Source organism: Ruditapes philippinarum, unplaced genomic scaffold (assembly GCF_026571515.1).
Source record: "Ruditapes philippinarum isolate M1 unplaced genomic scaffold, ASM2657151v2 ctg721_1_1_1_1, whole genome shotgun sequence".
In the NCBI taxonomy this organism is placed as follows: Eukaryota; Metazoa; Mollusca; class Bivalvia; order Venerida; family Veneridae; genus Ruditapes; species Ruditapes philippinarum.
This window is the reverse complement of record NW_026863746.1, coordinates 329,612-355,067: the sequence shown is the minus strand read 5'-3', so window position 1 is coordinate 355,067 and position 25,456 is coordinate 329,612. Positions and strand designations below refer to the sequence as shown.

The 25,456-nt window shown below is 33.4% G+C and overlaps 1 protein-coding gene and 1 long non-coding RNA gene across 2 annotated transcripts in view; both read right to left on the bottom strand.

Moving 5' to 3' along the window:
* Positions 1–23: 23 nt before the first annotated feature.
* Positions 24–25,456, bottom strand: part of LOC132723200 (cysteine desulfurase-like) — a 76,256-nt gene continuing 50,823 nt past the window's right edge. Inside the window, exons 9-13 of the mRNA XM_060707876.1 lie at positions 13,225–13,330; positions 10,030–10,111; positions 5,316–5,399; positions 2,428–2,517; positions 24–192 (exon numbers count right to left, since the gene is read on the bottom strand). Coding sequence (XP_060563859.1) covers positions 129–192; positions 2,428–2,517; positions 5,316–5,399; positions 10,030–10,111; positions 13,225–13,330 — 426 coding nt within the window. The 3' untranslated portion in view covers positions 24–128. The remainder of the gene's footprint in view (positions 193–2,427; positions 2,518–5,315; positions 5,400–10,029; positions 10,112–13,224; positions 13,331–25,456) is intronic.
* Positions 15,264–19,632, bottom strand: LOC132723199 (uncharacterized). Its single transcript, XR_009624711.1, has 2 exons — positions 18,917–19,632; positions 15,264–16,609 (listed from the first exon to the last, which is right to left on the bottom strand). It is a non-coding gene; the product is annotated as an uncharacterized LOC132723199 (long non-coding RNA).

Genomic DNA, 25,456 nt, shown 5'->3' with positions numbered 1-25,456 from the left:
GAAAAAAAATATCAAGAAACAAACTGTTGGTGTGTAAAACAAACACTTCCCCTCAACAAAATTCAGACTTTTTTAGTAACCGGGCCAACTGTTTATATATAATATCACATAATTATGAACATTTTGTTCTAGTGCTGTGACCACTTTATCGTCTTCAAATCTATTCCTTCTTGAACCATCTCCCATAAAGGACTGAAATACAAAACAATGGGTTAAAAATTAACATTTAATAACAATGTTTATTAAAATATCAAAGGACCTAAATACAAAACAACAGGTTACAATTTAACATTTAATAACAATGATGTTTATTAAAATATTTCATGCCTTCAACACAAAACAACAGGTTAAACTTTAACATTTAATAACAATGTTTATTAAAATATCATGCCTTCAGCATTATATGCTCAATAAAGACTAAAGACATTTATTCTATTTTAGATAATATTTGCTTAATATTTTCTTGAAACATGTTGAATTTTTTTTTATTTATTGAACCATCTTTACTGCCTTCTCAGCAAATAGGTGTGCAACATTCTTCTTGCCAGTGATTTTTTCAACTTAATTGGGAGTGGCCTAAGACTCTTTGATTTTTGGACAAAATATCGCTAAAATTGCTAATTTGGGAAGTAAAAAAGCTGGAGTAAGTTAAGATTTTTTGTTATACTGCATGATTTTAAAGAAAATTTCTATTGGGAAGTGGCCTTTTATAGGTCTCTGATACATAAGGTGAAAAAATCTCTGGTTGCATATGTTACAGTCTAGAAATAAATTTACAAGTTGCCTGCAAAATGCATTTGAACTCTGAAAGCCGCTCCACAATGTATCAAAATCTGACAATTTCTGATTCCAGCCTCAAGTCTGGTTTTATATTTTCTTACCCTCTAACCCCCAACCTGCTGAATTTATTACAAAGACTTGTCCAGTTCCTATTTTGGAACTGTCCTTTATCAAATTTGGGGAAATCAAGATGAAAGTATAAAGTTGGTCAGTCAACAGTATAGGGCCTCGTCTGACTGCACAGATTTTCAGACTCGCCTGGCTCAATACTGGTGGCAAAGGTTAATTGCTCTTGGTTCCAGCAGCTTGAGGCCATCATGTTGAGGAATTAATCATGTTCAAATAAATATATAGAGGATATTCAAGTTTCTTCTGTAAAAATACAAGATTTATTTTCATAAAGTGGTATAAAAATAAACATTTTACGAGTGGCAGTAGCCACAATTGAAATATGATAATTTTCATACCACAAGATGAAAACAAGAGGGCCATGATGGCCCTGAAGTTGCTCACCTGTATATAGGCCCCCCGGAGCGGGGCCAGTTTAAACCCTAGGGCTTTTATTTGAACAATCTTTGTAGACACTTACTAAAAGATGTTTCATGCTTAATATCTAAACTCTAGCGATTCGGGTTTTTTCGAAGAAGACTTTTATGTTTTTGCTATACACATATAAGGCAAATCAATGTCCCCCGGGGCGGGCCAATTTTGACCCCAGGGCTCTTATTTGAACAAACTTGGTAGACATCCATTAGAACATATTTCATGCTAAATATCTTAGCTCTAGCTCTTTGGGTTCTTTAAAAGAAGATTTTTAAGTTTTTACTATATTCATATAGGGAAATCAATGACCCCCGGGGCGGGCTCATTTTGACACCAGGGCTCCTATTTGAACAAACTTGGTAGACATCCATTAGAACATGTTTCATGCTAAATATCTTAACTCTAGCTCTTTGGGTTCTTTAAAAGAAGATTTTTAAGTTTTTACTATATGCATATAGGAAAAATCAATGACCCCCTGTGGCGGGGCCAATTTTGACCCCAGGCCTTTTATTTGAACAAACTTGATTGACACCCATTAGAAGATGTTTCTTGCAAATATCTAAGCTCTAGCTCTTTGGGTTTTTTAGAAGAATGTATTAAAAGTTTTTTCTTTTGGTTGCCATGGCAACCAGAGTTCTGCATGGAATTAAATTCTTTGAAGAATTTTCAAAGGTGACCACCAAAGGAACATTCCTGTGAAGTTTGGATGAAATTGGCTTAGTGGTTTATGAGGAGATGTCATTTAAAGTAAAAGTTTACGAAGGCTGGACGAAAAGCGATCACAAAAGCTCACCCTGTCACTTTGTGACAGGTGAGCTAATAAATCCTGTATTTGAAGAAAAATCTTGAATTTTCTGATTATTTTAAACTTTTTTTTCTCTTTTGTTAACCTCATGAATAGGACGAATTTTCTTTCAATTTTGTGTATTGGTTAAATTTAAAAGAAAGTAGTCTGTCAAGACACCAGTGAAAATATGGAAAATATCTTTCACTGCAGTGAAAAATAAATTTTTACAATGAAAATATGGAAAATAAAAAATATGCATTTTATTTCATCAGTTTTTCTCAATATTTCATTTATAAGTATATACTATAAATACGAACCTCATTTCTCTTAATCTGGTCACATGTTCAATACATTTATCAGCTGTGTAGTCTATCTCTGCTTGGGTTGTAAATCTTCCAATACCAAATCTGAAATGGTTTTAAGAGTGACAATAAGTGCATGCACTATCCTATAGTTTCTTGCATCAACAAAAAAATAAAATAAAACTTTTTAAACAATATTTCATGTACCTATGATACTTCCTCTTTGAGCAAGTGTATAATGATATACAGTTCACACTTGACTGTAAGTTTTGGGCCACTGTTCTGTTTTCAGTATGAATAATATCTGTAGTACGGTACAGAAAGGCATTTATCTTATATGATAAACAGAGGTTTTGTTGAGTTTTACGTTGCACCAACACAGTATAGGTCATATGGTGACTTTCCAGCTTTACTGGTGGAGGAAGACCTAAAGTTTCCCCTTAATCTGTGCATTATTTCTGACACAAACAGGCAGCTGAGTAGAACCACTGACGTTCTGTAAGCTACCCTGAGAGCTCCATCACACGAAATAATCCAAATCTCTGCCGAAATTGCATGCTTATGTTCTCACCTGTTGCGATTAAGTAAAAAATATAATAATAACAAATTTGTGTCCAACTTAATTTAAAGCATCAAGCATGACTACCCTATATCATGTACATATTTTTCTATAATAAATAGCTCCTACACTCTTTTATATAGAAACTGTAAAGTAACTAAGTTGATAACCCTAAGACTTAAATTGGGGCAACTGAATATACTCATGCCACCAGTGCAGACCAAGATAGTCTGGCACATCTGTTTGTACTGAATATACTAATGCAACCAGTGTAGACCAAGATAGTCTGGCACATCTGTTTGTACTGAATATACTCATGCAACCAGTGTAGACCAAGATAGTCTGGCACATCTGTTTGTACTGAATATACTCATGCAACCAGTGTAGACGAGATAGTCTGGCACATCTGTTTGTACTGAATATACTCATGCGACCAGTGTAGACCAAGATAATCTGGCACATCTGTTTGTACTGAATATACTCATGCAACCAGTGTAGACGAGATAGTCTGGCACATCTGTTTGTACTGAATATACTCATGCAACCAGTGTAGACCAAGATAGTCTGGCACATCTGTTTGTACTGAATATACTCATGCAACCAGTGTAGACGAGATAGTCTGGCACATCTGTTTGTACTGAATATACTCATGCAACCAGTGTAGACGAGATAGTCTGGCACATCTGTTTGTACTGAATATACTAATGCAACCAGTGTAGACCAAGATAGTCTGGCACATCTGTTTGTACTGAATATACTCATGCAACCAGTGTAGACCAAGATAGTCTGGCACATCTGTTTGTACTGAATATACTAATGCAACCAGTGCAGACCAAGATAGTCTGACACATCTGTTTGTACTGAATATACTCATTTATTACATGCTGTTCGGTGGTTTATAGAAATATATCAGTGATATAAAACTGGTAATTTCACTGTTTGAAACAGTGAAATTACCACTTCGATAATTTCACTGTTTTGAATTTAAGCCCCTTACGTTGTTTCAGTGAAATACCAGCGTGCACAGTACTGGGTACCAACTTAATGACGTGACGTCGAAAATGACATCACGTTGTATTATTATTTGGCGCGCTTTTCATTCAGTATTAGGTTAAATGTCTTTTTAAAACGTTTCTTTGCATGTAATAAAAAGAAAATTTGGTTAGTTTAGTGTAAGATTGAAATATATTTCACCTTGTGAACACCAAAAGTTCATATTTCACTCGTGGCTGCGCCACTCGTGAAATATACCTTTTGGTGCTCACTCGGTGAAATATATTCCGATCTTACACTGAACTAAACAAATATCCTCTATGCAACCAGTGTAGACCAAGATAGTCTGGCACATCTGTTTGTACTGAATATACTCATGCAACCAGTGCAGACCTAGATAGTCTGGCACACCTGTTTGTACTGAATATACTCATGCGACCAGTGCTGACCAAGATAGTCTGGCACATCTGTTTGTACTGAATATACTCATGTGACCAGTGCAGACCAAGATAGTCTGGCACATCTGTTTGTACTGAATATACTCATGCAACCAGTGTAGACCAAGATAGTCTGGCACATCTGTTTGTACTGAATATACTCTTGTGACCAGTGCAGACCAAGATAGTCTGGCACATCTGTTTGTACTGAATATACTCATGCAACCAGTGCTTACCAAGATAGTCTGGCACATCTGTTTGTACTGAATATACTCATGTGACCAGTGCTGACCAAGACAGTCTGGCACATCTGTTTGTACTGAATATACTCATGTGACCAGTGCAGACCAAGATAGTCTGGCACATCTGTATGTACTGAATATACTCTTGTGACCAGTGCAGACCAAAATAGTCTAGCACATCTGTTTGTACTGAATATACTCATGAGACCAGTGCAGACCAAGAAAGTCTGGCACATCTGTTTGTACTGAATATACTCATGCGACCAGTGCAGACCAAGACAATCTGGCACATCTGTTTGTACTGATTATACTCATGTGTACAGTGTGGACCAAGATAGTCTGGCACATCTGTTTGTACTGCTTGATCATGGTCTGCACTGTTTGCTATTCAATATCTTAACATTTTGAAATTTTCAATAAAATCTATGGTTTTGTCCTGATTGAAAGATGGTAAAATCCATTATAGCTATTTAGTTTGATGAAAGTAAAGTAACAATAAAGTTTATACTCAGTACAGTATCATAAGCTTTTTGTTGAGGCACATATGACAAGTTTAGCATACAATTACACCCTTCCCTTGAAATACCTTACCCAAGGAAAGCAAAACAATGACAATATTTCAGTTTATTTGTGTATATTTGTAAAGAAAATAAAGAAATCTATTGTAACTACCTTATTGAGGAATGAGCCAAATCTTCGTCAGCTCCGATTGCACGTAAAACATAAGATGGTTCTAGAGATGCTGATGTACAAGCACTGAAAAACATTTATCCATAGGTGCTGGTTAGTTAACAATCAACATATATACAAACGTGCTTGTTAGTAAACAATCAACTTATATCCAAACGCCCTGGTTAGTAAACAATCAACATATATACAAACTGTCAAATGCTTTTTAAGATTGAGTCCACCCACCAGTAGCTCAATACAGAGAACATTAGATTTGTAGTCCAGAGGTTACTAGTTTGGTCCTGAGACAAGACAAAATGTCTCTGTGACAACTGATACCAGGCATCAAGTGTAATGGTCATTTGTCTCTAGCTACACCAACTATTAAGAAATAATTCTGGGATAAGTAGTTGATCACTTGGGGAGAAATTGTTAATTATATGTGATAAAATCTGTGTAAAAACCTGATAATCAAACAATCTTGTCTTAAGAAGTACCAGTACTGAATGTATAAACAAATATCATGGTTTTAACTTCGTGTTTTAAAGGGTATAAAGCTATAACTTATGAATAAATCATTTACATACATGTTTAACTTTAAGAAAATATACAATCATGATTTTTATACCATTATGGTGATTTTGTAAAAATAAAGAAATACTATATATGCTCAAATTTGATGTTAGAAAAATATTGATAATTGCTAAAACAGTCTCTTTGTTAATATAAAATAAACATGTTTTGACTGCACACAAAGTAGATATTTTATGTTAAAAACTCCACAAGCTGTAGGTGGTTACAATATAAATATATAGTGTCATTAAAAAAACTGGCATTTTTTTTTTTCAAAGGACCAACTTTACTTGACCTGTAATAGGGAAGTTTCTGTGATCAAAATATATTTCTCAAGGATGAGCATAGTATATCTTTAAACAAAAAGTATCTCTGTTATTTAACAAACATGATTACTATTTAAGTAATACAGAGTGGGTTAAATTTGCCCCCTACTTCACTTCAGTGTTGCTATCTTTTTCTGGTCCTTCGCGATCATTGATGCCAGCACTTTTAATTGAGTGTTGAGAATTGATATTGACCAATGTCAACTGTTGGTCAATCCCCCATTAAAACAGTCAATCTTTTGAAAGAAAATAAAACAAGAGGGCCATGATGGCCCTGAAGTCGCTCACCAGTATATAGGCCCCCAGAGCGGGGCCAGTTTCATCCCAGGGCTTTTGTTTAAACAAACTTGGTAGACACCCATTAGAAGATATTTCATGCTAAACATCTAAGGTTTGACTCGTTGAGTTTTTTAAAAAAAGATTTTTTTAGATTTAACTATACACATATAGTTAAAAGCAATGACACCCCTAGGGCGGGGCCAGTTTTGACCCCATTTACACATAAATAAAATCAATGACCCCCGGGGCGAGGCCAATTTTGGACCAAGGGCTTTTATATGAACAACAAAGGTGCCATAGTCACAAAATACGCCCGTTTACGAAAGCTTTAGATGGAGATGGGGGCATTATGGATAAGTGTTATCTAGCAAGCAAGTTTTTATTCTTGGCACTGTGTTGTTAAATGATATTTAAAACAAATCAGTAGGGAAGATATGCACAGGATGTGTGACCTTGACCTTGGTCGCAGGGACCTGAATTTTATGCACGGCACTCAGCCTCACAATGATGAACATTTGTGCCAAATTATATTGAAATCCCTCTATGCATGTAGAAGTTTTGCTCCAGACAAGCGTTTTTTCTATGAGCTCTAACTGTGACCTTCACCTTTGACCTAGAGACTTGGTTCATGTGCAGGGCACTACGTCTCATGGTGGTGAACAATTCTATAAAGTAACATTAAAATTCCTCCATGCATGTAGAAAATATGCTCCGGACAACATCTGGATATTTAATCATCTCCAGTGACCTTGACCTTGCAAATATTAACCTAAATTAAATGTGTCACACCTGTAGTCATAATAGTTACCATTTGTGCTACGATCCATCAATAAATGATGACTACATGGTCCCTATACACATCTTCAAATTTTTATCTGAACTTTGACCTCTATGTGTAACCTTGACTTTGGTCGCAGGGATCTGAATTTTGCATGCGACACTCAGCCTCACAATGGTGAACATTTGTGCCAAGTTATATTGAAATCCCCCTATGAATGTAGAAGTTTTGCTCCGGACAAGCGTTTTTCAATGAGCTCTAAGTGTGACCTTGACCTTTGACCTGGAGACCTGGATCAATACATATCATGGTGGTGAACATTTCCATAAAGTATTATAAAAATTCTTCCATACATGTAGGAGATATGCTCCAGACAAAATCTGGATATTTCACCATCTTTAGTGACCTTGACCTTGCATATATTGACCTAAAGTACATGTATCACAGCCGTAGTCATGATAATGACCATTTGTGTTACAATCCCTCAAAAAATGATGATTAAATCGTCCCTATCCACATCTTCATATTTTTATCTAAACTTTGACCTCTTTGTGTGACCTTGACCTTGGCTGCAGGGACTTGAATTTTGTGCGAGACACTCCGCCTCACAATGGTGAACATTTGTGCCAAGTTATATTGAAATCCCTCTATGCATGTGGAAGTTTTCCTCCCGACAAGCGTTTTTCAATGAGCTCTAAGTGTGACCTTGACCTTTGACCTAGAGACCTAGTTCATGTGCGTGACATGGCTTCTCATAATGGTGAACATTTCTATGAAATTTCATTAAAATCCCTCCATGCGTGTAGGAGATATGCTCCGGACAAAATCTGGATATTTCATCATCTTTAGTGACCTTGACCTTGTATATATTGACCTAAATTATATGTATCACAGCCATAGTCTTGAAAATGACCATTTGTATCCCTCAATAAATGATGACTAAATGGTCCATATACACATCTTCATATTTTTATCTGAACTTTGACCTCTATGTGTGACCTTGACCTTGGCCGCAAGGACCTGAATCTTGCGCTCGACACTCCGCCTCACAATGGTGAACATTTGTGCCAAGTAATATTGAAATCCTTCTATACATGTGGAAGTTTTGCTCCAGACAAGCATTTTTCAATGAGCTGTGTGACCTTGACCTTTGACCTAGAGACCTGGTTCATGTGCGCGACACTGCTCCTCATAGTGGTGAACATTTCTATGAAGTTTCATTAAAATCCCTCCATACATGTAGGAGATATGCTCCGGACAAAATTGGACGCCGCCCGCCCGCCCGCCAGGGGCGTTCCCATAATACGACCCGTTTTTCAAACGGGCGTATATAAATTGTAGACACTCACTAGAAGATGTTTCATGCTTAGTAACAAAAATCTAGCTATTTGTTTTTTTTTCAAAGAAGATTTTTTTTAAAGTTTTTGCCTTACACATATAAGGAAAATCAATGACCCCCCGGGGCAGGGCAAATTTTGACCCCAGGGCTCTTATTTGAACAAATTTGGTAGACACCCATTAGAACATGTTTCATGCTAAATATCTTAGCTCTAGCTCTTTGGGTTCTTTAAAAGAAGATTTTATAAGTTTTTACTATATGCATATAAGGAAAATCAATGACCCCCTGGGGCGGGGCCAATTTTAACCCCAGGGCTTTTATTTGAACAAACTTGATAGACACCCATTAGAAGATGTTTCATGCTAAATATCTTAGCTCTAGCTCTTTGGGTTCTTTAAAAGAAGATTTTATAAATTTTTACTATATGCATATAGGGAAAATCAATGACCCCCTTGGGGGGGGCCAATTTTGACCCCAGGGCTTTTATTTGAACAAACTTGTTAGACACCCATAAGAAGATGTTTCATGCTAAATATCTTAGCTCTAGCTCTTTGGGTTCTTTAAAAGAAGATTTTTTAAGTTTTTACTATATGCATATAGGGAAAATCAATGACCCCCAGGGGCGGGGCCGATTTAATTCTAGGAAGAAAATTTGAACAACTTTGGTTTTGGACCTATAGATGATACCATAGACCAAATATCAAAGCTCTAGGCCATTTACTTTCAGACCACAAGATTTTTCAAGTTTTCACTATATGTATATAAAGGGCGGGGCCAATTTTGACCTGAGGGCCATTATTTGAACAATTTTGATAGAGGTCTACTAAACAATATTTCATGCCAAATATCTAATCTGCGGCCTTTGCCAAATCAGAGAAGAAGATTTTTTTTAGATTTTACTATATACATATAAGGAAAAACCTATGACCCCCGGGCGAGCCAATTTTGACACGAGGGTCAAAATTTGAACAACTTTGGTAGAGGACCCATAGATGATACCATATACCAAAAATCAAAGCTCTGGCCCATGTACTTTCAGACAAGAAGATTTTTTAATTTTGTGTTTTTTGAAATCCTTTTCTGGCCCTATGACCTACATATGCAACAGACCGGAACCATTTGAACAACTTTGAAAGGGGACCACCCATAGATCATTTCTGTAAAGTTTGGTTGATGTGCAGTCATTGGTTTCAGAGGAGATGTTGTTAATGTTCAAAAGTTGACGACGCACGAAGACGGACGACAGACACAGGGCCATCACAATAGCTCACCCTGAGCATTGCTCAGGTGAGCTAAAAATGAGCGTAATGTAAATTAAAGCAATTGGTAATCACAATATCCCCATGAAATGATCATGGTTATCAACCTAATTGTGGAAAAGAACAAAAAAGTCTAATAATGAAAGAAAAGTATAATCATCACCTTCCTGATGAAAGAGCAATGTCTTTTAATGCCATCAGTAGACTCTCACCTTCCACAAACGCAAATGACAAATTCACACATCCTGAAAAAAAATCAATAAACTTTACTTTACCAGGACGATCACCAAAAATCTTAAGTTATAAATAAGCCATATACTAATATTTCTGCCCGAGCGCTTACCACTTCTATTACTCTTTCAAGAACTTTCAAACTTATTTCTAAATATACAATGTTTTAATAAGTGACTAGATGGCTTCACATAGAAATATCTTAGATCAAGTTGTCAGACAAATATTGACTTTTTAAATTGGGATTGAAAGTCTTTACACATGCCTTAAACAAATTGTCTCTATTAAACTCACAGAGTGGGCTAATTTTTAATCTTTCATGACAATTTACTTAAACCTTCATCTGCAGAATTTCTTAAATGAACTTATTCCAGAGGGGTAGAATGAAAATTTAAAGTTGGTCAGGCAACATTTCAGACTGGTCCAACTGGACAAAAGCGCCTACAGGTCTGGCTATACTTGTCAATAAGAGCTGATAACTTTTGTTTCCATTAGGTAATTTTGTTTTTTTTTGTTTGGATTTTACTGCGCAACAACACATTTTAGGTCATAAGGCACCGAAACAGGAAAGATGATTTTGGCTAACCTCTGGTGTTACAAACTTAAAGTAACACCATGCAGAGATACATAGACTTCAATATTTCGAACCCATTTACTCACCTCTTGCAATGATGCAGGGATAAACATGGTTGAAAATCTGGGCTGTGTTTCATAGAGAGTCTTAAGTCGGTCATAAATTGAGACAATTTTGCGTTTCAAAGAAAGTCTTAAAAAAAGGTCCTAACTTATGACTCCTATATTTATGACCAAAAACAGTCCTAAGTCTAGGAGTGTTTAAAAGGTATCTTAAGATTGTCCTAAGTCAAAACCACTCCAAAATCAAAGATTGCAGCATTCATGGTAGTGTTTTTAAAGACTGAGGCTGCGGGACAAAACCCTTCAAGACAACCCCATAGTTACAAGGGACTACAGCAGGGTAAAGCACTAGATGTTATAATAACATGTTCAAGCCCAGTCTTTTTATTTCACTGAAATTGAAATCCCTTAATCTTACGATGGCCCTTAAAACTGAAAAAAGTATCAGAGCATTATGCAACAATCCAACAGTTTAATGAAGGGACGGAATAAAATGTTTTTGTCTTAATTGATTATACATGTAGATTCACAGCATTTGTGTCTCCGTATAATGGTAGCATTTTGAATGCTCTCAATGTGCAAAACAGTTTTGCACAAGATGGTTGATTTATATGAGATGTGGTATTTGACCTTTACAAATTGTGGGAGAGAGAGATATAAAATTCTCAGAAAATAGAGATAAATGAACTTATAAATGAGCTTATCTTAATTAACCCTTACCACCCAAAATATCTTAAATGGACTTGTCCATATTTCAATCTGGACATCACCATTCATCATTTTAAGGGAAAATTTTCAAGTACTAACTGAATAGCAAACAGTGTAAAACATGATCACACAGCAGATATGGTTTGTATTAAACAGTCATGGATAGAACCTGTTGCCACCAGCAGACTATAGGTGACTGTATGCTATTGTATGTACTTAAGTCCATTTAAAATTTGAATTGACTGTATCCTATTGTACGTACTTAAGTCCATTTAAAATTTGAATTCAATATTTACATTACAAAATGAAAACCTGCAATTGTGAAAATATTATAAAAGTTTTCGATTTGTATATTGTTTAATGATTTACATAATTTGGTCATTTTATTTTCTCCTCTCAAAGAATTCACATTTCTTATTCTAAAATGTTGACTTTTTCAAGACTCTATCAATGAATTTCTAAAAACATTAAATTTTCCTTCATACACGATTTTTGATATAAAGAGGGAAAAATATGTTTTGAAGCGCCACACAGTGACACAGCTGTGTATATATATTTACACAATACATAATATAAAGTCATTTACAAACTGTTACAGGCCAATCAATGGTAACAAACAACAGAAAACAGATGTCTCTTCCCATACATGTATATACAGATTGTTAATTAATATTACTTTCCTCTGAAAAAGGCATTACCAATAATATCAAAAGGGAGTTAACTCTTGAGACTTTACTGTAACTATATTAAAATTTTGGTTCCTGGTTCAGAAGCTTCCTGGTTGACTCAGGACGGGGCCAGAATTTTTTACGAGTTATAAAAAGTCTTTCATATAGAAATAATGTTACATGTAAGGTAAAAATGAAAATATTAACTTGAAATTCATCTTTCCTTAATATCACTCATTAGGGTCCGAATCCAACCCCAAAATCAATAGAAGTCATCTACTAGTTATGACCAATCAGTATTTGAAGTATGAAGACTTCATGATAAATAGCTTTCAAAATAATTAGTGGAAACCATTTTGACAATTAAGGCCCCTGTGACCTTGACCATTGACCTAGTGACCCCAAAATCAATCTACTACTCGGTTATGACCAATCAATACATGAAATATGGAGACTTTGTGATAAATAGGTTTCAAGACAGTGAAGGCTAACCATTCTGTCATTTTAGGCCCCCATGACCTTGACCTTGAACTAGTGACCCAAAGTCAATACGGGTAATCTACTAGTTATAACAAATCAATATCTGAAATATGCAGACTTTGAAGATAATGAGCACTAACAATTATGACATTTTAGGCCCCTGCCACTTTGCGCTAGTGACCACATAGTCAATAGGGGTCATCTACTAGTTATGACAAATCAGTATTTTGAAATATGAGAATTTTGTGATATACAGCTTTCAAAATAATGAGCAAAATCATGTGGTACCGACAGACAGATAACTTTCGGTTCTTGGTATTGAAAATTCCCATAAATTTCCCATAAATTTTGTTGAATTTTAGCCAGTAGTTGCAAAGAAAAAGCACAGAAACAATTATTGCTAGTTTTTGGACTGAGAGACAATTGAGAAGTGATCCCTTTATGTCGCCGCTATTCTATAGCAAGCGACACAAAATTATTGTGATTATACCATAAATGTGTCACTCCTGAGTGAGGTAATACTTTGACATGTCACAAAGTTAACAAGACTGACAATACTGAGTGTGATAGACTGACTAACATTTTATGGACTAATGAATGCATCAAAGGCTGTAAGAGAGTATAAGGTTCCAAACCTGGGTAAGTCTTTTCTGGATCTCCATTCCGTATAACATGTGGAACTTTTTCTGTAACTCTGTCAATTAACCTCTTAGCAAGAGCTGATATACGTGTATGATCATACTGAAATAGATAGAAATAGATGTTTTTACTGTTTGTTTGATTAATTAATACAGATTTTAACACATTTTTGGTCATATTTCTATGGTCAGTCCACCTAACCAGCTTTCCTGGATAACTAACCAGTAAATACCAATATCTCCGCAAGTGACAGACTACTAATCTCACATGATTTCTAAACCAGAAATGAGAAATAAATGACCATAAGACTACTAATCTCACATGATTTCTAAACCAGAAATGAGAAATAAATGACCATAAGACTACTAATCTCACATGATTTCTAAACCAGAAATGAGAAATAAATGACCATAAGACTACTAATCTCACATGATTTCTAAACCAGAAATGAGAAATAAATGACCATAAGACTACTAATCTCACATGATTTCTAAATCAGAAATGAGAAATAAATGACCATAAGACTTCTAATCTCACATGATTTCTAAACCAGAAATGAGAAATAAATGACCATAAGACTTAATCACCAAAATCAGTTGTCATAGAGAAATTTCTCCTCGCCAATAAATTAAATCAACGACCCCTGGGTTACTAATCAAATGCTGCTCCCTATTGAGCTAAGCTTGCCGACATAAATAGATACATGAAAAATATCATAATTGATTAAATATAAAATAAGTTATCGTACAAAATATGATATAAAACAATTTGCTTCATGGTTATAATGTAAAATATAACATAAATAAATAAGTCTCATGACCACTGTTAGTCACATTTAAATACTGTGAAACATATGACGTAAATAAGTAAGTGGCTATTGTGAAAACATCTTTCAATTTCTTACTTGATTTATAGTGACATTATCAACATTTAATATCAACTCAGGGGCAATAACTCTTATAATGTAAGACAGTTTATTTATTCATTTGATTGAGCTTTAAGTCACATGGACACTGTATCAGCCTATTAGCCATCAGGGAAATTTAACCAGCTTTACTGGTGGAGGAAGACCTCAGGTGCTCCCATTTGTATTACTTGAGTGGAAACACCAACCCCTTGTAACCTTGCTGAATTCCTTCTTCACATGAAAGAATTTATAATCCCTTTAAGAATGCAAACTCACTGCCAAGGACATTTGCCACTACTCTTAAAATGCACAATTGGATATTTTCCCCAGTGAAAATATCACGTTGGACACTTGTCCCAGCCAACCCTCCCCTCCACTCCAAAATAGAAATATTGTCTTATCAAAAACTGAACACATTCACAGTAAAAATATTTCTTCAAGTTTGCCTATAGTCAAAATATTTAAATGTAACTAGAGCATTTTAAACAGATACTCTTTATTATATCTTAATATGTACTCTGGGATAAAAATATCTACCTTTGCATTTCTACTAAGGGACATTTAATTATATTCCTATGCTCAAAAATACATTCTTTTACTATGGGGCAAGTATCCCAGATTCCATGACAACAAATATTTCACAGACCATGTTTTCTTCAATTCATAAACATGATAACTAATATTTCACAGGCAATGTTTCCTTCAAGTGATAAACATGACAACAAATAATCCACAGACCATGCTTCCTTCAATTGATAACAGGAAAGGAAAGGCATTTAACTTGCAGTTATTTAGCATTGTTTTTCTGACCAGTTTTAACCATTTATTAAGCAGTTTTCCTTGACAAATGTGATTATGTAGAAAGCATTTAAAATGCAGTTAAAATGCATTTAAAATGCAGTTATTTAGCATTGAAAAAGCATTGAAATCAGCCGAAATATGTAAATGAGATGACATCATAAAACTGCCTCCAAATATGGAGATAGCATTTCCAACCATTTATATGACCTCATAAATAACTGCCAAAAAATTGTGTTTGCATTTTCAACCATTTATATGACATCATTAAAAAACTTTCAAAAAACTACTGAAGCCTTTATATGACCTCATAAATAACTGCAAAAAAACTTTCAAAAAACTGTTGCATTTATTTGAGCTAATATAATACTGTTAACAACTGTTCACATCTGAAAATAAATGTACATGTACATGGAATTTCTATTACATTGACACATATGTATGTACATAGATTTCTTACAAATCACCAAATCCCCTAACTTTTCATGAACTCAAAAGCATTGCCCTTTTAGTTTCATTAGGCAACCAGTTTGATTACTGTGTGGACTTATAGTTTTGGACACTTTTTAATGTATTTAACATTAGAAATTGTTAAGACGAACAACAGACATATTGAACTGTCAAAAATCTCACAATAAGCCTCTGGATCTTTTGAACTTTGAGATTAAAGGCCATATATGCGTTTGTAATGAGCAAAAATGTTAAGTACAAAAATCTTATCCAATGACATTGTTATGAACAAAAACGAAAAAGAAATCATAGTATTTCTCTTCTAAAATGGTCAAAATGTTGAAAAACACCATATAATTCTTGTAACGCCTACAAGACGTTACACCAAATAGTGCTTACATTTTAAAAGCATTAAAAGATTGGATAACATTTTAAAAAAGTTATTTTATTTCTTCTTTGATGGTGATATCTTTTATATTCTAAAGGCCTAGCTGTCTAGTGTACATCATTTACGTTATATTGCAATCCAGTGAATTGATGATCTCTGGTAATCAAATGAAATGTTGATCTTTGGTAATCCAACGACTTCTTTGCATTTTCACAGAATTATATACACACAACAGATAGGAAGCTCTAAAAATAGATAATAGTCAGATTCAGACCCACAATCCTTTGCAGGCTTCGGTGATAATTGGGTTTTCCCGATAGTCTCCAATTTTCGCATTCTCGTTAAACTTGGACGATATCCATGAATTATTGTTAACATACCCCTACATAGATTTTCATCAGAGAAATATTTGTATAGAAAAGTGTGTATAGTACCTTTTACAATAAATAACTATTGCTTCTTATTTAAGCAAAAAAATGTTTCATCTTCCTCCGGGAATTCAATATGACGGTGTTTTGGCTATTTTTACCCAGGATGCATCAAATCTCTGAAAATCCCCGACATATGATAACTTATAAGAACACAATTCTGCCACAATTCTGAACACAATACTGAATTTAACTGTGTGACATCACAGTTTCTTCTCCATGTATATTTAGCTCCATGGCATTTTGTACAACTTGCCCTCTTTCAATTAACTGAAGAATTTATGACAGTTTCTATATCAAAAGTTTTTGACCCGTTTTATAGATTTAAGCTCTCACTCTCCTCAGCTTTGAACATCATCCACGAGTAAGTTGAACTCCTCCCTTTGTGGCCTTGTGGTACCAATTCTTATCTGAAATCAAACAAATACATTTCTCTACATATGGAAATATACCAAGATATTTGAATACGAAATAAATACAAATCACTTGGCAGGACGTGAAGTGAATGCACACTTGGTTCAAGCGAGTAAAATCATTGCAAACTTGACAAAATGGTTTCTGTGTCTTAAATATTTACAAAACTCTCACATATATTTTCAGGTAAGTGGGTTTGTATGTTATTTGATTTTCTTTTTAAATGGCCATTCATGAAGGAAGTGTTTATGACACACTCTGTTCTGGGCCTCAGATTTGTAGCTTTTGGTTATACAAAGCTATTGAAGTTATAAACTGGTCATGTACATATTTTGAAATTTGATAAGTGAAAATCCAGGGCAGTTTTTATGCTCATTTATTCACATATGTGAGTTTTGAAGTTCACCAAAAAAGGCAAACTTATGAAAATATACTGTGTATTTTTTTATTATTATTTATTATCATTGTTATTCCTGTAATTTAGTGATGTTGATCATTATTTCTGTAAAGTTGGTTGATTCTAACTCAAGCACTCAAGGAACAAATAACACAACATAATGAAACGGTTTTTACAAAGTCAAGGGAAATAACTCTACAAATACGGGATAAATCCACAAGCGGAACCCAAGGTACACAACTAGTCATATGCTGACCGACCTTCCCGTAAGGCTTAATGACTAGGTCAAATCCTTTTTGATTTACATGCGACAAGTTGATAATTGCAAAAATTTTCTAAGTCAAGGTCAATAACTCTAAAAGATAATAAATCCACACGAAAATATCCAGTGCACAACTTCACATGCTGATCAACATTTCTGCAAAGTTTCATGACTCTATGTCAAACCCATTTTGAGTTACATGCGACACAAGTTGAAAATTGCAAAATTTTACTAAGTCAAGGGCAATAACTCTAAAAATACTATATAAATCCAGACAAAAATACCCAGGTGCACAACTACACATGCTAATCAACATTCCTGTAAAGTTTCATGACTCTAGGTCAAATACTTTTTGAGTTACATTCGACACAAAAGAGAACAGACGGACAAGGGTAAATCTAAATGTTCGCCACTAAAGTGGGGCCACAAAAATATCTTGTTCAAGCGTGTTCAACCACTACACGTCCTGCCCCCTAATACAATAACAGATTACAGTCATCGAATTAAGCACTGGCCCGGTGGCCCATGACCAGTGTAAATTTTAAGAGAATTAAATTAAATATATAGTAGAATAAATTCAAAACTGGAATTCGGACAAGTATATATTCAAAAATCTTAAATTCAATGACTGAGATTAAGGCAATGTATTCAGGTTAGTGCTTAAAGTATGACAGTCACTGTTTGTGCTATTTTTGTTCTTTGCAAATCATCATGTGGGATTTATTTTAATGGACCAGTATTCAGATTCTCTAGTATAGGCTTAGGCAGTGTCAAAGACAAACCATTTTAGCTAGGCTGTCACCTGGGACTGGACCACTGACCGATAAATTTTGGTGGCCTTGACAACTTTTTAGTGGTCCAATAATTCCTATACATGCACAGAAATCTAGAGATTAAATCACACTCAAACACACACATACAAATCAAAAACAAACAGAAAACATGATTTCTGTTTCAAATAAATTTTTGGAGGTATCTTATTGTGATTTAAAAATACAGTCAGTAATGTGTTATTTTAAAATACAGACATGATGTAGGCTTATTGAACATTATCTTTTCTTGTTGATCTTGTTTATCATATTCTAATATATAACTAGATCTACATAAATTAATGGTGATATAAAAATATTGTTTCTTTATGAAAAACTTTTTTTTCTAATACAAGTGCAAAATTTCTAAGGTAGTGAACTGTCTGCATACTAGGGTATTAAACTGTCTGGAAGTAAAAAAACTTGCTAACATGCATTTTTCAAAACAATATTTTAAACTTTTAGAGGGCATAAGCAAATAATTTCCTGCAGGGAAGCACAACCATCTTCAACGATGCTTTGTTTTTTTATTCATTATTATTATATCTTTCCTGTTCAACAAAGAAATAAATAAAAACAGGTCGCGAAAATATGTGACAAATGTCCGTTTACGCATTTTTTCCAGTAAGGTTTAAGTATCTTAACTGTAACTAGGAATAAGCTGGAAATACAATTATTATTTCTATTGTTACAGTCGGCAAATTGTTACAAAATAATGCTTTTAGAAGTGAAGAAAGGTCATTAAAATAATATCTAGACTCTTCATTTTTTCTAGGGGTCATAAACACGCCGGCTCTGTTTGGGAAAAAATCAGTGCATTTATGACAATACTCACAGTGAATTTCACCGATTGCAGCTTTGAAGGTCTTCGATCTTCTGATAATTTGCTTGAGCTATTTCACCTTCCTCGTTGTATGTCTTTATTGGGGAGACGATATCAGTTCACTGTTGATAAGAGACGAAGTGTCTGCCGTCTTTGAATATTGCGCGCACAATAAACCTGTGTTCTACGTAATAAACATGTGTACTACGTCAGTAACATGTGCTTGATTCGCAAAATTTCGTGTACTTCTGTTGTTTTTGCCGTCAATACAATGACTGAATAATTTCAATTATATCGTTGAATTTTATTTCAAAAATCTATTATTTTAAGCCCAACAAGCGCTTGAATTTCATACAATGCTACAGTAGTTTCCAAAACAATTGTGTTGCTACGTCATCAGTACTGTATACGTATCCAATACGTCATGAAATTATGCTCGTCTTGGTTAGCGTAAATATACGGATATTGCTCGAGTATAATCGTAAAGGTTCGCTGGTTAAGTAAAGACTAAGTTATCATCGTTAATATCCGTCAGCCTACTTTAATTCAGGACTCTCGATTGACGCGGGGATTCGGGTTTTGACTCGTGAAAATTTGGAAATGCACAAATATGACACGTGAAAAAATCTGCACAAGAGTCAATTTGCCACTTTGGATTTTCAACTATGCAATAATTATCACCTTGAATCCACCCCTAATTAGATCTACATATGTTCAAATCACACTCCATAAAAATGTCAACAGGCAGTATAAGGGGGCAGGGGACATATTCGAATGATGGCCCCGGTCAAATTTTTTAATAACTCAGACATGGTGTTTTGAAGGTACTGATAACTTCTGATATTTCTCTGTCATTGTAATTCTTTCTTGTTTGTGTGTAGGAAATGAGATATATTTTTGGGTTTTTACCCGAAACTAAGCATTTTGGTAGCTTTGTATGTATTTCTGACTCTCCGAATGGAGGTGAAAAAGTTAAAAATCAAGCTTTGACAGTTGGCGCCAAACAAGTAAGAAATTTCAGATAAATTTTGTGAAAAATCTAAACGTATGACAGACACTTTATTTGTCATTTCTGAAAATGCCATAGCTTGCACTGCGTGTTACTGATATTTTTAAAGGAATCGGGCGGATTCTGGAGTATGCTGCACCTTCATGAAGATTGCCTATATTGGTACATTTTAGGTGTGATTTTTGGCTGGGTGGGGGTAAATATAAATTGCTGTCAGTCATTTTTTGAAGGGGCAATGCATGCAAACTATTATTTTCTTCAATGTATGTCATATATCATTGAATAATGCTGTGCAACTGGTTATCTGCCTGTGAAACAGATTTTGAAATATTTGGAATTGTGTTTCTGGTCACACTGAACTACAAAATTTTTCATTTTTAGGTCCCCTGCCCCCTAATGTATAAAGTGGTTTATACACACAGCCTGTGCACTGAAGCATGACATCAGTGGATGCAATTTGAGAGCGCTAAAAATAGCTCTACACAACTGATAAAAATTACATACTTCAGATGTCAATTATTGATTTTTTTAAGGTTTATAATAATACGTCTTTGATTTACTTGGAGTGCCTGTACATTTGTTATTTCTTTTTGGATTATATACTCCTATTATCTATTAATTAAATGGCCAATGATAAAATTGTCAGAAATGCAGGTTGACCATTAAGGTCAATTGATTATTAAATTTCAATTAGAATCTAAATAATAATAGTAATCCTAGAAAAATATTATTAAATAGATCTAGATCAGTAGGCCCTATGTTGTTTTATTTAAAAAAAAAACATTTTTATCTTCAATTTTATTGTCTTCCTTCTTTATGTACTTGTTTACTTTCAACAAAGAGAATTCCTAGTCTTTAGGAATTTATGTAAGATTCAAGGAATTTAGCACAGATGTTAAGGATTTTGTTTCTACAAGATAAATTCTAAGTAATTCCTAAAGACTAGGAATTTTGCAAAATCTTAAGTCTTAGAAATCTCAGAAAATAAATTACAATTCCTAGTATAACTTAGAAATTGATGAGTTGTTTAAAAATTATCAGAAATGCCTAGTTCTCAGTAACTGGTATTTCCTAGGCCACACTAGAATAGCCAAGACTGGTTTTAACATTCTGGAATTTTCTAGATCATAACTGGGAAATACTGGGACTTTTTAAATACCAGTATATATTTCTGCAAGGGAATATTGCTATGATGCACTACAAGGTATTAAGTGAATATTAGTGTGCATGAATTATATTTTCCTAAAAGCATTTAAATAAAACTTGTAAAAACTGCAGCTTCTGTCACAATCTTTTAGCTTAAAAAAATGGTTCAAGAAAATAACTTGTAAAAAATGGTAATGTAAGTATTGTTTAACATCACCATTTATTTTTAAATGTTGAAAAACTGGTAAAAAATGCTGGACACAAGTTTTTTAACAACAAGTTTTTACCAGTTTTTTAAGAACTGCTGTTTAAATGGAATCCTACAAATTAAGATGAAGGGCAAAAAATTGTAAAAAAGGCATTTATTTGAAAAAACTGCTAAATAACTGCAATATAACTACAAGTTAAATGCCTTTCCTTTTCCTAAGGGTCGAGCTGTCTGTAGGACAGAACGCTCGACTATTCTAAGTGCTTAATAGTAAAAGAGCCTTGATAATGTTAAATTTTTTAAGTTTACAAAAGGGCTGATTTTTTTTATAAATTCTTGTTATAGGCCTTAGAGAGAGTCTAATTAAACAGTATTGACTTGACTATTCGGAAGGTAATGTCACAAGGGTGTTTTATTGAGTATAATAATACTAATTACCTATGAATACATAAATTTGACAGAAAAGGTTCAAAGGCTTGTTATTAAGATGTTTTATCAAGTAAATCACTGCTTTATTATTATGAATGCATAAAATTGTCCCAAAAAAGGCTCAGTAGTTATTGAGATAACAACTTACAAATGAATTTCTAAGTTGAAAAAGGGGAGAAAAATCAGCCTAAATGCAAGATAGAATTATGGATCTTTGTCAGTGACCTACAATTATGACCCTAAATGCATATGTGAAGTTTTAAATAAATATCTTTAATAGTTATTGAGATATGTAAAACTTGCATGTAAACATTAACCAAGAGACTAAGTAGAATCAGCCTTAATGCAAGATAGAGTTATGGTCAACTTGGTCAGTGACATACAATTATGACCCTCCAATTATGACCCTAAGTGCATGTGTAAAGTTTCAAGTAAATATCTTTGAAGACCTTTAACCTTTAACCAAAATTTTTAAGTTTCAAAGGGGCAAATAATTCTGCAAATATTGCAGGCAGAGTTATGCAATTTGCAAACTGATGTACATTGTTACTATAAAAAAGTATTTTAATTTTCAATTGAATATCTCAAGCAATAATTGAGATATTTGACTTTACAAAAAAACTTTAACCAAAATTTCTAAGTTCCAAAGGGGCAAAATTCTGTCAATATTGTAGGCAGAGTTATCCAAATTGTCAATCTGATGTAACTTGTTACTATAGATAAGTATTGTAAGTTTCAATTGAATATCTCAAGCAATAATTGAGATATTTGACTTTACAAAAAACTTTAACCAAAATTTCTAAGTTTCAAAGGGGCATAATTATGTCAATATTGTAGGCAGAGTTATCCAACTTGTCAATCTGATGTATCTTGTTACTATAAATAAGTATGGTAAGTTTCAATTAAATATCTCAAGCAATAATTGAGATATTTGACTTTACAAAAAACTTTAACCAAAATTTCTAAGTTAAAAAGGGGCATAATTCTGTCAATATTGTAGGCAGAGTTATCAAACTTGTCTATCTGATGTACCTTGTTACTATAAATAAGTATTGTAAGTTTCAATTGAATATCTCAAGTAATAATTGTGATATTTAACTTTACAAAAAACTTTAACCAACGCAGACGCCGACGCGGACGCGGACGCCGGGGTGACTACAATAGCTCTCATATTCTTCGAATAGTCGAGCTAAAAATGACAACACATATTTCACAGGCCATGCTTCCTTCAATTGATAAACATGATACCTAATATTTCACAGGCAATGTTCCCTTCAAGTGATAAACATGACAGCAAATATTGCACAGGCCATGTTTCCTTTAAGTGATAAACATGACAACAAATATTTCACAGTTCATGTTTCCTTCAAGTGATAAACATGACAGCAAATATTGCACAGGCCATGTTAATTTCAAGTGATTAACATGACAACAAATATTGCACTGGTCATGTTTCCTTCAAGTGATAAACATGACAACAAATATTGCACAGTACATGTTTCCTTCAAGTGATTTACATGACAACAAATATTGCACAGTACATGTTTCCTTCAAGTGATTAACATGACAGCAAATATTTCACAGTTCATGTTTCCTTTAAGTGATAAACATGACAGCAAATATTGCACAGGCAATGTTTCCTTCAAGTGATAAACATGACATCAAATATTGCACAGGCCATGTTTCCTTCAAGTGATTTACATGACAACAAATATTGCACTGGCCATGTTTCAATAAAAAGAAAATTGAAGAAAGAAAAAATTGAAGAAAGAAAAAAAGGTTTCCTTTTTTTTAATTTTTCTATAGCAGTGAGGTTTAAACTGATTTTTGATATCAGCTGACCTAGATACTTTGACAAAGTGACCTACTGGACCATGTTACAACTTCTTCATGAATTGATGGTAACAAAATAACTATGGTATCTCTTGTACAAAGTTTATCACTCGCCTACATTTGGAGGTTTTAAGTGTATTCTAGGTTTAATATTTATTACATCTTCAGATAATACCTTGTTCCCTCTTTATCAAGGAGTTTGCTGTTTATTTTATGAATCACATACATGCCTCCAGATAAGCCAAAATATTTCAATAAAAACAAACTTGGGAAAAATTTACTAAGATTTTAGAAAAGTAAAAAGATTCAAGATTCAAGTAATAATTTACATGTTATATGTGATTAATGACTGATATTTCAGAATTTATAACTATATTTCTATTGTGTTACGCAGTAAGGGTTATTTTTGCATATTTTTACCTCTTTTTGGTAATTTAGGTGGGTTGCAAGTGCCATTGATGATATGTAAATTGCTTCCTTCTGGTTATCTCAAAATATTATACATCTAAATACATTTTCAAAATTTCATGACAATTAGCATGAATCTGGATCGGAAAGCTGCTTTAATCTTCTTTTTCCTTATACTTAGTTGTTCCTTATATTCTGGAGGCATGCTGCTTTAATCTTCTTTTTCCTTATATTCTGGAGGCATGCTGCTTTAATCTTCTTTTTCCTTATATTCTGGAGGCATGCTGCTTTAATCTTCTTTTTCCTTATATTCTGGAGGCATGCTGCTTTAATCTTCTTTTTCCTTATATTCTGGAGGCATTTTATTTTAATCTTCTATTTCCTTATATTCTGGAGGCATGCTGCTTTAATCTTCTTTTTCCTTATATTCTGGAGGCATGCTGCTTTAATCTTCTTTTTCCTTATATTCTGGAGGCATGCTGCTTTAATCTTCTTTTTCCTTATATTCTGGAGGCATGCTGCTTTAATCTTCTTTTTCCTTATATTATGTTATATTTACAAAAATTACAGGAAATGACATCATTGATATCAACAAAACAAATTACCAAAACATTGCTGATATTTTCTTTGCAAATCTGTTTAATGAAGGAGTGGAGTATTATCACTAACTGTGAGTGATATTTTATTCAGAAAATAATGTAATTATGTTTTTCTTTAAAAAATATGTTTTATTACATTTTATATTATTTAAATAGACAGAATTATACATATAATTAAGCCTCATATCATCATGTGTTCTTTTTATATTGACAGAATTTTATTGAAATCTAAAAGGGACATTATTCAATTAACTCTCATGACAACTGTTAGTAAAAGGAAGTGAGTTATTTCCCTTTCATTTCATTTAAAACCAAAAGAGGAAGTAAAAATAACAAAATTTCCACTTATCTTGTCAACGGAAAAAAACAAGTTTTAATTGATTATTTCTATGAAATACTTATAAATCAAGTAAGTTTAAAACTTTATTTCATGTACATAATTTCACATCTACCGGTACTTGTATATAGAATGATTTATGTAAGAAACACAGACACATATAATATATATCTATATTTAGCTCCAAGGTAAGAAAGTAGTTCAGGCAAAATTTAAGACAGTGTTTTTAATTATTGTGTCTCCCTTTTATCAATCTCAAAAAAGAAAATAATTGTTTAAATCAATTATGTATTTCAATTAATTAGACATTAACATAATTATGTTTTACATTATAATGTTTATTTACAATATACATTGTATATGTATTGTGGTGTAATATAAATCTAAATTTCCACATATCTGGTCAAATGAAAAAATATATTTTCCCTTCATTATTAATTTTCAAGAAATTTAAATAAAAAATTCAAAGTAATTTTAAACTTTATTTTATATACACAATTTTTGTAATTTGTATTAAAGCAGCACGCCTCCAGAATCATGTTAATTTTCATGAAAATTTTGGAAATGAATTTAATCGTGAAAT